The sequence below is a fragment of the Protobothrops mucrosquamatus genome, unplaced genomic scaffold, assembly GCF_001527695.2.
Source record: "Protobothrops mucrosquamatus isolate PMUCROS unplaced genomic scaffold, P.Mucros_1.0 scaffold1421, whole genome shotgun sequence".
Taxonomy (NCBI): Eukaryota; Metazoa; Chordata; class Lepidosauria; order Squamata; family Viperidae; genus Protobothrops; species Protobothrops mucrosquamatus.
The window spans coordinates 39706-55352 of record NW_015387606.1 but is presented as its reverse complement, the minus strand read 5'-3'; the positions used below and the strand labels follow the sequence as shown (position 1 = coordinate 55352).

At 41.2% G+C, this 15647-nt stretch overlaps 1 protein-coding gene across 1 annotated transcript in view; it reads left to right on the top strand.

The window, feature by feature from the left end:
* Window positions 1–15647, top strand: part of ABCB11 (ATP binding cassette subfamily B member 11) — a 63196-nt gene that overhangs the window by 27337 nt on the left and 20212 nt on the right. The window contains exons 10-19 of the mRNA XM_015821903.1: window positions 5–57; window positions 1633–1743; window positions 1858–1983; window positions 4061–4264; window positions 6433–6603; window positions 9469–9670; window positions 11434–11497; window positions 12842–12933; window positions 14254–14261; window positions 14800–14967. Coding sequence (XP_015677389.1) covers window positions 5–57; window positions 1633–1743; window positions 1858–1983; window positions 4061–4264; window positions 6433–6603; window positions 9469–9670; window positions 11434–11497; window positions 12842–12933; window positions 14254–14261; window positions 14800–14967 — 1199 coding nt within the window. The remainder of the gene's footprint in view (window positions 1–4; window positions 58–1632; window positions 1744–1857; window positions 1984–4060; window positions 4265–6432; window positions 6604–9468; window positions 9671–11433; window positions 11498–12841; window positions 12934–14253; window positions 14262–14799; window positions 14968–15647) is intronic.

Sequence of the window (15647 nt, the reverse complement as noted above, 5' to 3'; positions counted from 1 at the left end):
GAAGCCTTTGCAACAGGCCGTGGGGCTGCCACAAATATATTTGAGACAATAAATGAAGTAAGTAACCGCTGCTTGCTTTGGGAGGGATGAGGAGAGTTTCAAGGAATGTAAAGTGAGCTTCTGCCATGAGTGCAAATTAGAAATATTATAGTGATTAGAAGAAACTGATTGCAAGTTAAAGCAAACCAGTATCCTGCCTTACAAAGAGTGCATTCATCCAAATGACATTCCTAAGTGATTTTCTTATGAATATTCAGCTCCTCACTGAGCCCCACTCTGTCTGTCAAAGAGGGCTATACTTTATAAGGTACCTGATCATCAAGAAAGGCAGTGAGGCAATTTGCAAATTAAGTGGTTTCAGGAACTAAGTCCTTCTGGCCCCTCAGGCATGTGATTATAAGAAGAAAAAAAAGGAGGCCAGAAGCTCCAAGAATGAAATTAATATGTGTAGCACTGCCAATGCTTCAGAATTTTGCAAGGAAAAAAAACCCACTCATTAAATCTTTCCTACAATAATTCTGTGGATACCAACAAGCTATGGCTGTAGACGTCAATGATATTCTATTAGTTTTATTTTTTGCTTTGCCAAAAATAAGTGAAATGCATATAAACAGACACGTCTATGTATACTGAACAAAGCCACTGTGGATGTGTGGTTAAGGCATCAGGCTAGAAGTTAGGAGTCATGTCTGAGAGCCAAAGCCAGCTGGGTGACACTTGGGCTGCTCATTCTTGCTCAGCTCTAGGAAAAGAGCCAGGGCAAATCATTTCCAAAAAATCTTGCCAAGAAAACTGCAAGGATTAGACCAGGCAGTCACCAGGAGTCAGAAACTGACTTGAAGGCATCAAAACAAATCAATATAAAAACATGTACTGAATTGTTTATTTAAGTAAGTCTTTTCTGCATTGGAGCACACAACCCAACTTCTGGTCCGCCTTAAGCATGGAACCTGCCTGATGACTTTGGGCTTGTCACTCACTCTCAGTTCAACCTATTTCATAGAATTATTGTGGGTGAAAATAGGAGGAGTGATTCCTGTATGTGCCACCTTTTGTTCCTGAATATAAACTAGCAAGCCAATAACTTGTATGGTCTAAATCGGGTAGGCAACCTTGGCTCTTTTATGACTCGTGGACTTCAACTCCCAGAATTCCTGAGCCAGCCATGCTGAGGGGAAAAGGAGAGGTTTCCAAGCTGAGCCATGCTGGCTCAGGAATTCTGGGAGTTGAAGTCCACGAGTCATAAAAGAGCCATGGTTGCCTACCCCTGGTCTAAATGCTCTGGGTGCCATGAATGGGTGATATAAATCAGTGTTTCCCAACCTCGGCCACTTGAAGATGTGTGGACTTCAGTTCCCATAATTCCCCAGCTAGGGTTTCAAGAGTTTGACACGTTCTCTAGCTAGAAACTAAGCAATTTACCAAGACATTCATGGAAAAGTTAAGTACTGAGTTGGGAGTGGAAATCAATAAGAGATGGAATCGCCACGAGGGCATTTCTGAAGGTCTGTTCAAGGTCTAAGGGAGGAAAGATAAATCCTTCAGATGGAGATGTAAAACTAGCTACTCTGCACTGAAAGAAAGCTTCTTGAGAAAAAAGCAAATTGAGTGATCTGATTACTTCTGTCCCAGAAACCTAAAATTGACTGTATGTCAGAAGATGGCTACAAACTGGACAAAGTCCGGGGTGAAATTGAATTCCATAATGTAACCTTCCATTACCCATCCAGGCCGGACGTCAAGGTAAGAACTCAAATGGTTCTAGTTGACAGCATTGCCATAATTTCCATATTTATTCTGGGTACCTAAATGGGCCTTTTCAAATACAGTGCCATTTTCTTTCTTTTTCAACTCCAGATTTTAGATAACCTCAGCATGATTATCGAGCCAGGTGAAACCACAGCCTTTGTTGGCCCAAGCGGAGCAGGGAAAAGTACCACAATTCAGCTGATCCAGCGCTTCTATGACCCTACAGAAGGCATGGTGAGGCTTTGACCTAACTCTGTCATCTTTCTTTCATTGAAAAAATCCTGAAGCTTGATCCATTCCTGCTGCGTAATTATGTTTGCAATTTACTGTTGCGGCGTGCTCTTAGCCTCCTCTAATCAACCGGTCTTTGAACTCAAAGAGAACATAACATTTATTTATTTACCGAACTCAAATGGCTACCTGTCTCATATGATGATCCTAGCCAGCCCATAATAATCAATACAAACAGAGATAGAAATAGAACCATCTTTCCCACCAGGTGCCAGACCAAACAGCCTCCCAGCTCAACCTCCATCCAAGCCCAATGCTTGGAGGAATAGTCATCTCTTCATGGCCTTCTGAATGCTAAAAAGGTAGGGAACCCTTGAATCTCACAGAGGAGGCTATTCCAAAGAACAGGGGCAGCTGCTGAGACAGTGTGCCTCTAAGGTACCATCAGATGACAACATTTAAGGAAGGGGACTGGAATGTACCCACCTAGCAAAACTAATAGGATGGGCAAATCACCTCAGGGGCTCCAAACACGTCAAAGAGGAATGAGGCCACATCCATATTTATATGAGAGATGCCTGGGTTTCAAAACTGGAAATGGAACACTTTGTTGAACCTTGTGATTCCCCCCCCCCCGCCCCATGTGCACATCTTTGACTACATGGAAAGGCATCGTGTCATTGGCATGCAAAATGAATGGAGATGTTTTTCATTGTGTAATACATGAATAGAATACATTCTATGAATGGGATATTTGTGCAAACGGAAAATGTATCTTGGCAAGCAGTTCTCTCAGGACTCAGATCAGTTAAATTTCATACTTTGTGGTAAGCTTCATGAACCCTCATTAAGTCAGAGTTTTCTTAACTCTGATTTTGTTGAGGAAGTTAGCTGGGTACACATATTTCATTAGGACAAAATGAAGAAAAAAAATCCATTATGATGTGCTCCAGGATGTGGCACAATCCATCCGTATAAAAATATTTTTAAATTCTTTTCATGGTCTTTTAATATCCAATCCACCTAGATAAATGAAATTATTAAGTAATATTATCTCACAGGCTTGCATCTGAATTAAAATGTCGAACAAAAAGAACATTAATCTCTGGAAAATTCAGAATTGGTTTGCATAGCCATCCTAAATACTGGTACCTAGAATTGTATCATTGCTTGTTTCATTTCATTGCTAACCAACTCTTACATATTTTACTAAGGAATTAAGTATATTGTTTGTTGTATTAACAACAACTCCTGGGGTTCTTCCATAAGATACATCTGCAGAGGCATATCAATACAATGATCAGAATTCAAAGAATTGTGAAGCTAATGACATGTGTCCAGAGAGACCTTGTGTTATTCTTACTTCCCCCTCCCTACAAGGGATGCTCAGATGCTGTAGAGCAGAGGGTCTTCAAACTTGGCCCTTTTATGACTTGTGGACTTCAACTCCCAGAATTCCTCAGCCAGGGACGCTAGCTGAGGAATTCTGGGAGTTGAAGTCCACAAGTCATAAAAGGGCCAAGTTTGAAGACCCCCTGCTGTAGAGGAGATTATGTTTGAAACCAAGAGACATTTGTTTTTCTTTTCATGTATATGTATACATCTGAACTAGACTGTGTTGTTTCTCTGGGCCACATAGGTGTGTGTATGTGAGTATATGCATAATTTTATGTATTTGTTTATTTTGTCATATTTATGCAGTGTATATTGGAGGTGGTTACCCTTTGAGAGCTGAATGCAATGAAATCTCACTTTAACGTATGTTGATTAGTGTACATTTAAAGAGACAATAAAGTTATTCTATTCTATTCTATTCTATTCTATTCTATTCTATTCTATTCTATTCTATTCTATTCTATTTATGTGTGGCTTGAGATTAAGGGAAAATTGTGGAAAATTAATAGGCTAGACTTAGCCTCAGTAGCTGTGCTTCCAGGCATTGTATGTAGGAATTAGAAATGAAACTGGAAGCAGTGGAGTATAATGCTGCTGTTTTAAGAAGTTTTCTGTTAAGAGAGGAAGATGTGGACTTGAAGGTGCAGGTGACCATAGTCTTTACTTACGAATTGTTATTGTGCAGGTTACCCTAGATGGACACGACATTCGTTCCCTTAATATTCAGTGGCTGCGTTCTTTGATGGGTGTCGTGGAACAAGAACCCGTCTTGTTTGCCACCACAATAGCAGAAAACATCCGCTATGGTCAGGAAAATGCCACTATGGAAGACATCATCAGAGCAGCCAAAGAAGCGAACGCCTACAACTTTATCATGGATCTGCCTCTGGTAAAAGAAACTTCATCTTATCCCTTCTCAGTCCTCTACCAAGATTGCCTCTTACACCACATCTGCATAGTTTGAAATCACTAAGTCAGGGGTTGACAACATGTTGTCCTCTAGTGCCAAAGCAACCATGACACTCAATATTAATTTGGTTAAATGATCGCTTCTAAGAAATGACCAGCATATCAAGACCTTCTTAAAGCTTAAGAACTCTTTCACACAATCTCACGATGAGATTGTCCGTTCGCCGAGAACTGCCTGTACCTAGCTAGTGGTTAGCAGTACTCATTGGAATGATCCATCTAAGGATTATTTGTGTATCTAGTGAAACTTTTCAGACCATTTCTATTTAATAGCTTTGCATAGTACAACATACAGTGTGCTTCATCTTACCCCTGCTGAAGCCACTTGCACCTGGAGTAAAGGACGGTAGAAAACACATTGCTCCTGGTGAAGGAACAGAGGTGAACCAGTCTTTCTTCCCCTAAGATTTTTCCTTTAAAAGATCTTAAAGGAGATTAAAACAAAAAGAGCAGCTGCAGAAAAAAAAACCCTCTTGAAATCATAATCTATATGTGGATATGCACATGGGGTTATTATGCTTTATCGTGCATGCATAATTATACGTGAGTTAGAGTTATTGTTATTTTTTTCCCATGGAAAAGGAGGATATACTGTATATTTTCAATTTATACATATATATATTTATGTATAAATATACTGCATGCATGCTTGAGTTTGGGCAAATAAGAGTGCTACTAAAAGCTGAATTTAGTAGTCAATAGTACCTTCAGATCTCATACATAATACATATCATGTCCAAATTCACTGTGATTGTTTTCAGGAATGATGACTTAGGAGTTAGACTTGATCTAAAGCAGCACCTTATCTTAGACCGGCCTTTGATATTTTCCATATATACAGGTAGTCCTCGACTTACAATTTTTCATTTAATGACCAAAGTTGCAATGCCACTGAAACAAGGGACTTAAGACTGTTTTTCACACTTCCAGCCATTGCAGCATCCCCATAGTCACGTGATCAAAATTCAGATGCTTGGCAACTGGTGTGTATTTGTGACGGTTGCAGTGTCCCTGGGGTCACATGATCACCTTTTTGTGACCTTCTGACAAACAAAGTCAATGGGGAAGCCAGAATGACTTTACAACCATGTTACTAACTTAACAATCACAGTGATTTATTTAAACAACTGTGGCAAGAAAGGTCATAAATTGGGGCAAAGCTCACTTAACAATTATCTCGCTTAGCAACATGAATTTTGAGCTCAGTTGTGGTTGTAAGTCGAGGACTACCTATATTGGACTTCAGTTCCAATATAGTTCCTAGGGCAGTGAGCATAATAGTGAGGGATTATGGGAGCTGAAGCCCAATCTATCTAGATAGTGGCATTTGGGGAAGTCCTTTTCCTCTTATATCCGAGAGTTGTACAATTGTGGCCCAACAACATATTTTTATTTCCTGCCTTGAGCCCAGATCTTGCTTTCCTCTTGTCCCCAGGCCTGGAGTGAGCTTAATCATCTGTAGTCTACCATTTTTTTCCTCCAGCCTGGCCCCATCCAAGCAGCAGGTGGCATCAATTAGGCTTGTAAAGCAGGCCTCAGACTGGCCATGGCTTGAAGCAGAGGCAGGGTAGGGATTAGAAAATCGCAGGCCAGGATAGTTTTCTGCCAGGTCAAAGATTTGCAGAGCAGCACCATCTCAGCAGTGAGGAGAGCCCTTAGGACTTCTGTTTTCCCATTCTGCAAGAGTTGATACAGAATTGGCAGCCCCCCTCCCTTGGCATGCTTCCCTTGGTGCATTTCTCTTCTCGGACAAAGCTTCCTGCAACATCCTTGCTTCATGAGCAGGCGGACCTTCCCTCTGGAGCAAAGATAAGCTTCTTTTTTTTCACCACATCTTTCGCCAGAAGGCCAAAGTCCCAGTTATTCCATGGCTGCTTCTCTGCCTTATCTCATCGTTCCCCAAGGCAGGGGTGGGGAACGATGGCCCTTTTATGACCTGTGGACTTCAACTCTCCTGAGCATGGCTGGCTCAGGAATTCTGGGAGTTGAAGTCCACGAGTCATAAAGGGGCCACCGTTCCCCACCTCTGACCTAAGAGGACTGAGATGAAAGCACTTTTTAACTTTTTTGCTCTTTCCACTATTTCAGCAATTTGACACCCTTGTTGGAGAAGGTGGTGGCCAAATGAGCGGCGGCCAGAAGCAGCGAATTGCCATTGCTCGGGCTTTAGTTCGAAAACCCAGAATCCTGTTGTTGGACATGGCTACATCAGCACTGGACAATGAAAGCGAGGCTACTGTGCAGAAGACACTTTCCAAGGTTATTATACTATTTCAGTTCATTGGGGTTAGGAATCCTTCGCTTTTTCAGTCTCTTAAGTACGGCCTCTTTATCAATAGAGGTGCTTCTTTTCCATGGTTTTAACAACAGCTCTGGGATATAACGTTATGGTTAACATGGTAAACTGGAGTGTCAGACGAGGAGTAGGAATTTCTTTTTGACTTTTCCATCCACCACTTAGGCAGATGTTGGCCGATTTCATACAGGGCATTACTAAGCGTGTGGTTTGCCTAGCTTTGGCTTTGCATACTGTATGAATCCAGACATCGTGCTTTGTAAATATGGTTTAGGCCAGGGGTAGGCAACCTTGGCTCTTTTATGACTCGTGGACTTCAACTCCCAGAATTCCTGAGCCAGCATGGCTCAGCTTGGAAACCTCTCCTTTTCCCCTCAGCATGGCTGGCTCAGGAATTCTGGGAGTTGAAGTCCACGAGTCATAAAAGAGCCAAGGTTGCCTACCCCTGGTTTAGGGCTTAGTTAAGTTTGTGAGGGCAACTACTCTGCTTTATTCAGTTTAGATTGTGGTTTAGCCTAATCGATGAATTTGAGCGCTGTTTTAACTGTGGAGAGGGTAAACCTTGAGTGGGGAAGGGAGGCAGCTACAGTATTTCATCTAAAGACTTTGGGGAACAACAAATGATCGATTTTATTTAGATTTTGCATCTTTCTCCAATGCACAAAAGAGCTGTTGCTTGCTGCAGTCTTCCTTTGAAATGAACGTGACAGCTCTTGTGAACGGAAAGGCCTGTGTGTGCACTGGAATTCCATAAAGGTTTGTTTAAAAAACAGTGACCGAGATGTATTTCAAAACATTTAAACCTCACAAGCATTCGTTGTCCATCGGATGGGCTGGCACTTTCCAGAGAATTAGGTTTCAGTAAGAATGGGTTGGAGATGCTGGCAAAAAGAATGTAGGGATATCCAGATCAAATCACTTGATGGTTCTTTTCACTCTCTGGATTACCAGGGCAGCATTCTGGTCCATTCAGATTTCATAATCAGATTTTTCTCTAAAACCCTTCTTCTATTTTCACATGCTGTTTTGCTTAAGACACAGAACTTTGTGCAGTTTCCTACCACGTACATATTGTTGCAGATTTGCAGGAAAATTGAGTGCCACTCTCTAAGAACTACTGTACCTTTGATCTCCTGAAGAGTCTGCAAGCATCATTTTCAAAAGAGGATTGAGAGAGAGAGCCAAAAGGAGGGTATCCTTATAGGGAAGGAAGTACAGTAGTTCTCTACTTCCTCTACAGCTTTTGCATTTAGAGTTTTTGTAATTTTAAAAAAGGACAGATGAGAGATGTTTGCTTCTTTTGTCTGCTGGAGTTCAATCACATTGCTCTCTAAGTTATTTCTTGGAAATACCATAGTATTATTGTTTAAAATACATTTTAAAAATGGATGCATAAATGCTGCACGCAACAAATGTATGTTTCGTGCCCACAACAAATCCCATTTTTCAAAAGCATTCTTAGCTCGAAGTAGATACGAGGCAGTGCTTCGGAAATGCAATCACCCAGACACAGCTGTGTTATTAAGAAAGAGGGGTGGAATACTCCATGGGGATTTAATTGGGGTTTCAGTAACACCACTTATTTTATTTTTTAAAATATGATTTATTCATTTGGACCCACGCAGCTGGCTTTCTCTGTTAATGAATAGGAATGAGAGATTTTGCAACTTCATGGAAACTTAAATTCTGAAAACAGACATAGGTAAACAACAGAGGAAAATTAGACTGAAATAAGCAGGGGAAGAATATGTGATTGCTTTATCTTCTTGCAAAGCACTGTAGAGGAAGATTTGGCAATAACCACTTCTGTAACCTCCAACCTCCAAAGATTGTACTGTCAAAAGTCATTTTTTGCACTGTCATCTTCCTTCCTAGGCTAAAATATGCACTGCCATGCCTTCCGCAGATTGCAGAGCCTTTAAATGATATGAAAAACTGTGCCCTGGCAACCCAGGAAGGTGCCCATCTTGGCACTGAGTATTGCAGGATTCCTCAACATGGTATCTGTGGGGACGAACGTCCTTCTTCACACCTCCCTTGGAATCCTTGGGGATTTGAATACTAGCCACATTGTAGCTATTTTATGAGTGAGCATGGATGCAACATGGTTGTGATGGCAAGTGTCGTCTGTAGTGGTGGGATACAAATACCTGAACAACCGGTTCTCTTATTGGATGCAGGCCTAGTCCTCTGAGGCCTGGAATGGACTTCCGGAAGTGGCATCCACACACTTCTGGTGGGCCGTTCTAGGCCTGGGAGGCCTCCAGGCCTCCAAAGCACAGACTGGACTTCCAGAAGCAGTGTGCATTCAGCCGGTTCTCTGAACTCAGCAAAATTTAGCTACCGGTTCTGCTGAACCAGTGCGAACTGGCTGAATCCCACCACTGGTCGTCTGGTACATTAGCCGATGTATTCTGCACAAATTGAAGCTTCTGGATAGTGCCCCATTTGGTCTATGTCTCATGAAACAGGAGTTGTGAATCCAGCAAATCCTGCTCTTTCGGGGGAAATGCCTCCATCCCCCCACCACCAGAAAGTGACTGCCATAGCCATGAATGAACAAACAATTTCTGTCAATGCTAGAACAATTCAGGCATTCGGGTCGCACAGGTTTATTAAGGTTATTTTGCTATTAAGTTACATGACACATCAGCCCCCCATATTAATTTAAGGAATCTTTTGACATTTATACACAGCATCCATACTTGTAGAGAGAAATCAGCTGATTAAGGTTCATTCCATCCTCTGGGATGACAGAAGTACAGACCTAACTATTCTAGCTGTCATGAATGGTTGCGCCTCCAAAGATCATTCTTTCATTGCTGTAGGCTCGTTCTGGGCGCACTGCGATCTCCATAGCTCATCGCCTGTCCACAGTGAAATCTGCTGACATCATTATTGGGTTTGAGCATGGAAGAGCTGTGGAAAGAGGGAAACACGAAGAGCTGATAGAACGGAAAGGAGTGTATTTCACACTGGTGACGTTGCAAAGCCAAGGCGACAAGGCACTCATGGAAACATCAATGCAAAGCAAGTGCCTGATTCTGTATCTTTAATGTTCCTAACTCAAATAATTAACTTCCTGTTAATGAAGCCTGAGTTTTATTTTCTTTTGGTTCCACAGAGAATTAGACTTTGCATATTTCATACCAAAGGAAGCCGTCCACTTTAGGATCAAATGATTTCTTCTTGCATTGTATTAAAGATAGCTCAGATATTATTTACTCTGATATTGCATTGTATTAAAGATAGCTCAGATATTATTTACTCTGATATTAGCTGTCTCAAGGTACCTTAAAAGCCTCCCATTTCTTTGAATTGAATATGCCTAGGGCTGAACCTTGAGCTTTGTGGAGACAACACATGGCTCTACTGCTACCAGGCAAAACAGTGATTTGTGGAAACATACAGATACTTTCAGCCAGAGTTTTCTAAAGCATTTTTTTTTGTCTTCACCTAATGTTCTGAAAAGTGCTTCCCTTCCCAATAGCAGTAGCACTTAGATTTATATACTGCTTCACAGTGCTTCACAGCCCTCTCTAAGCAATTTACAGAGTCAGCGTATTGACCCCAACAATCTGGGTCCTCATTTTACTGACCTCAGAGGGATGGAAGGCTGAGTCAATCTTGAGCCAGTCAGGATCGAACTCCTGGCAGTGAGCAGTGAGTTAGCCTGCAATACTGCACTCTAACCACTGCGCCACCACAGTTCCTTTATCCAATGATAACTCATCTCCAACTACTTACATTTGTAATGCAGGATCTGGTTGGTGCAGAGGCTCACGAGGAAGACTCTCTGTTGCCAACAATCATCTCTTGACTAGCATCACTAGCAGCACCTTAGCACCATCTGCTCAGGGTTCCTCTTCATCTATTAGCAAATCTGCTGATCTATTTGCAAATATCTCAGTGGAAAGGGCCTTTATTTTAACTCTATCAAAGAAAACAAGCCAACCTTGTGCTGTGCTGTTCCATTTTAGAATGAGGGAAGAAAAGCGTTCTCCGTATAAAACATATTTGGTTCCAGAGTAAGTGGCCCTAGATCAGGGGTCTTCAAACTTGTCCCTTTTATGACTTGTGGACTTCAACTCCCAGAATTCCTCAGCCAGGCACACTGGCTGAGGAATTCTGGGAGTTGAAGTCCACAAGTCATAAAAGGGCCAAGTTTGAAGACCCCTGCCCTAGATGAACTTTCCTCTTGACTTTCTTGTAGTGAGTTTGTAATGATAGCTCACTAAAGGGAAGGGCTCAAATATACCCAGTTGACTACTTGAAACATGAAATGATACGACCATGAACAGCATCTTCTTGCACCTTTACTCCTGGCGAGGAGCTAGATGAGGGGCTCTTAGGTTTCACACAACTATAAGTGCAAGGGGCAACTGGTCTTCTTAAAACTCCTGGGCAAAGTCCAGTGCTACTGTAAGTTATGAAAACTCCCGTATGGAAAAGAGATGACAGCTTGTTTGCCAAATGAGCAGAGCTAAGAAGGGGATTTATCCTCTGTTTAAAATTCAGGGGTAGTCAACCTTGGCTCTTTTATGACTCGTGGACTTCAATTCCCAGAATTCCTGAGCCAGCTTAGTTGAAGTCCAAGGTTGACTACCCCTGGTTTAAATGATCAGAGAAGAACGGCAAGGCTTGAGAGGCAAGTGGTAAGTACCGTACAGAAATTTTCAGTCTTATAATAGATTTGCTTGACGTTAACGCTACTTGACTAGATCCTTTTTTTTTTCTCTTGGATTCTCTTACCTCTGAGCGTTGTCATGAATCTTCTATTATTGTATTTACAGTATCGGACCCCAAACTTGAAAAAACGCAGCCTTTCATCAGGGGAAGCTATCAGGCAAGCTTACGGTAAGCCGAATGGATCCAAAATAAATTTAGAATTTAAACAAAAACATATGGCAAAAAGTTTGATAATATCTACCTGTGCGATGGTTCAAAACTTAAGAGAAGGCATTCCGAGCGTACCTATGGAAGTAAAAGGGAAAGTTTTGCATCATACTTTCCATAACAGCTTCTAGAAAAGAAAATAGGCCCACACCCATGGCTATAAATAATGTAGTGTTGACATTCTCTTCGCTCTTTACAAGTACAGAATCAGAAGCTTCTGGTTCTGAATAAAGATAATATTGGTAATAATGGATCCACCCCCTCCCGTTTTATAATATTGTTGAAGGGGATGTCAGATGTGGAGTTCAGTCTTATTTTGCAGAAAATATTATCCTAAGAAAATGCCTGGTTTTCTCTTATCCACTTCCTGCATTTCCTTTTAATTCTTCTTGGAACATGGGAAAAGAAAGGAAAGGAATTGGAAAGATACTAGATCTAGGACACACAAAGGATGATGTATGATAGCATATAACCTGTATACTGGCATTGCCTTGAAAGCAAACAAACAAAAATATTGCAGATCAGAAATCCTTTTAGACTTTCAAAAACCCAAATAACTCAAATTACACGACTTTTAGGAAGCTAAATTTTAAAGATTTTTTTTTTAAAGTTAATTTACTTGGGGGATCTGAAAGTTTTATTTGGGGATGATAAGAGTCCTCTCCCAAGAAAAGGTAAAGAGTGTGGTGTCTTCTCCCCCTGGAAATGGTAACCTGATTTTCCCAGTTTCTCTGCACAGTTAGATTTAGATTTTAAAGGGTTTTTTAAAAATCCTCTCTTAAGCTGCAGATGTGTGAGAGATAGTACAGAACTACGTGGGCATGGAATTAAAAAATTCATTTACGCCAGCTATCATGAATTTAGGCTATAAATATTAAGGCTGTGTGCACCTTGTATAATTAATACTGGGAGGGGGTGTTTGGATCTTATGTAGATACAGTACCTCCCTGGTTTTTTTGGGAAAGGTCCCTTACCTTATCCAGGTTTCTGCGCAAAGCTGGGGGAAAAAAGGGACTGCTGCTGTAGCAGATGGATTCCTTTTTTTTTTTTTTTTTTTTTGCTGGCCTTGAGGAAATTTTGTCACTCAGGTGACAATGAGGCACGTGACATTTTTTCCTGGGTCTCTGGATGACTTAAACTGAACCATGAATCTCAAATATCAGATGCAATAAGAATAATAGGGGCATCAGAATAAAGCTCATAGTGGCATTTTATATTAGATAATACAATTATTTAATAAATGCATTATTTCCTGAACTCCTGAGACAGACAAGAGTGCGACTGGATTTTTCTCTGTTTCTCTAGAGCATCTCTGCGACAGCGTTCCAGATCTCAATTGTCAAATATAGTCCCTGACCATCCAGTATCAATTGTAGGATCCTATTCGGAGCGCAACTGTAGCATTTCTCAGTATGAAGAAGATGGAAGACCATTTATCAAGGTCAGTCAGAGTCACTGCAAGACCAAAAGAAGCTTCTTTTATGTTCCTTTGTCTCTTCCCACCACATGACACCAGGCCTGGCCTCAGGGATACTTGTGTTGGGATTAAATGATTGCAAGTTATTCTCTTGGAGGCCTCCAACGAAGAATCTTTGGAAAACGCAATTGGTTCAAACGTAGCAATGGCAAGGTTGGTGAATGCACCAACACTGGAAGTTTTTAAGAAGAAACTGGACAGCCATTTGTCCGAAATGGTATAGGGTTTCCTGCCTGAGCAGGGGGTTGGACTAGATGACCTCCAAGATCCCTTCCAACTTTATCATTATTATTATTAAGGTTAGTGAGGATTACAGGTAGGGATGCAGTATTACACTGGTCCTGTAAGAGAAGCAATGACTACTAATTTGACTGCAAGCAAATTAAAGCAGGGGTCCCCAACTCCCGGGCCGCAGCACATTCAGAAATAATAATAATAATAATAATAATAATAATAATAATAATAATAATAATAATAATAATAATAATAATAATAATAATAATAATAATAATAATAATAATAATAATAATAAANACTGGTCCTGTAAGAGAAGCAATGACTACTAATTTGACTGCAAGCAAATTAAAGCAGGGGTCCCCAACTCCCGGGCCGCAGCACATTCAGAAATAATAATAATAATAATAATAATAATAATAATAATAATAATAATAATAATAATAATAATAATAATAATAATAATAATAATAATAATAATAATAATAATAATAATAAAGTTGGAAGGGACCTTGGAGGTCATCGAGTCCAACCCCCTGCTCAGGCAGGAAACCCTATACCATTTCGGATAGATGGCTGTCCAGTCTCTTCTTAAAAACTTCCAGTGTTGGAGCATTCACCGCTTCTGGAGGCAGGTTGTTCCACTGGTTAATTGTTCTAACTGTCAGGAAGCTTCTCCTTAGTTCTAGGTTGCTTCTCTCCTTGATTAGTTTCCATCCATTGCTTCTTGTCCTGCCTTCAGGCGCCTTGGAGAATAGCTTGACTCCCTCTTCTTTGTGGCAGCCCCTGAGATATTGGAACACTGCTATCATGTCCCCCCCTCATCCTTCTCTTCATTAAACTAGACATACGCAACTGGGCTGTGCGAAGGCTAGTGTGTGCATGCACACAGCTCCATTCACACGAGCAGTGCATGTGTGTACTTGCACTCCATTTGTGTGAATGGCGGATGCACACCTGCTGCTTGCACGAAACCCTCCCCTTTCCCCCCTAACAGTCCGCCAAGCTGGAAAGGTTGGGGACCACTGTCTTAAAGGCCTATAGTGGTGTAGGTCCAGATCAATTTGGGAAACAGCTTGCTCACAGCCTAAGATCCAATGGAGAGGCCCTTTCCTATGCCCCAGGTGGGTCAGAGGTTGGATGGTTGGTTGCACTTAAACAGAGGAATCCTCCTGCAAAAAGCCACCTTGACAACTTCACCTGGTTAGTAACACTGCAAAATGATTCCCTCGAAATCTAAAGACCTATAATGAGGCAGAGAGGTCTGCCGGTCCTGTGGCTTTCATAAAAATGATGAAAGTAGCATTGTGCTGCTATATCACATTCTCACCCTTTTATGCAGGTGCGTGGGGTATCACCCCACGTGTAGAAAAGAGGCAAAGATTTTGCATCGTAACGTTGCAAGCTGCTTTTCTCAGTTCCCCTCTCCTTTTGATTCTTCTTCCTGCAGAAAAATGGCAAGGGGGTCGGGAGTGGTGGAGAGCTGTTTGCTTTTGTCCTCTGGTAGCAACATTCTTGAACGCCAATATTTCTCTCTTTCCTTTTTTAAAAGGAAAGAATTCATGAAAAGGATGAGGAAGAAGTCATACCTGCTAACGTGACCAGGATTTTGAAGTACAACGCTCCCGAATGGCCCTATATGGTGCTTGGATCCCTTGGGGCAGCTGCCAATGGGGCGGTCAACCCTCTCTATGCCTTGCTCTTCAGTCAAATTCTTGGAGTAGGTCCTATGACCAATGTTGTTTGCCTTGTAATAAATGATATTGAGCATCCTATGTGGTGCAGGAAATGGTGTGCAATGCTGACATAGCAATTTCCTCTTTTATTTTGAATTGCTCTCTCTCTCTCTCTCTCTCTCTCTCTCTCTCTCTCTCTCTCTCTCTCTCTCNACTGGTCCTGTAAGAGAAGCAATGACTACTAATTTGACTGCAAGCAAATTAAAGCAGGGGTCCCCAACTCCCGGGCCGCAGCACATTCAGAAATAATAATAATAATAATAATAATAATAATAATAATAATAATAATAATAATAATAATAATAATAATAATAATAATAATAATAATAATAATAATAATAATAATAATAAAAAAAAAATTAAAAAAAATTTGGAAGGGACCTTGAAGGTCATCTAGTCCAACCCCCTGCTCAGGCAGGAAACCCTACACCATTTCAGACAAATGGCTGTCCAGTCTCTTCTTAAAAACTTCCAGTGTTGGAGCATTCACCACTTCTGGAGGCAGGTTGTTCCACTGGTTAATTGTTCTAACTGTCAGGAAGTTTCTCCTCAGTTCTAGGTTGCTTCTCTCCTTGATCAGTTTCCATCTGTTGCTTCTTGTCCTGCCTTCAGGCGCCTTGGAAAATAGCTTGACTTCCTCTTCTTTGTGGCAGCCCCTGAGATA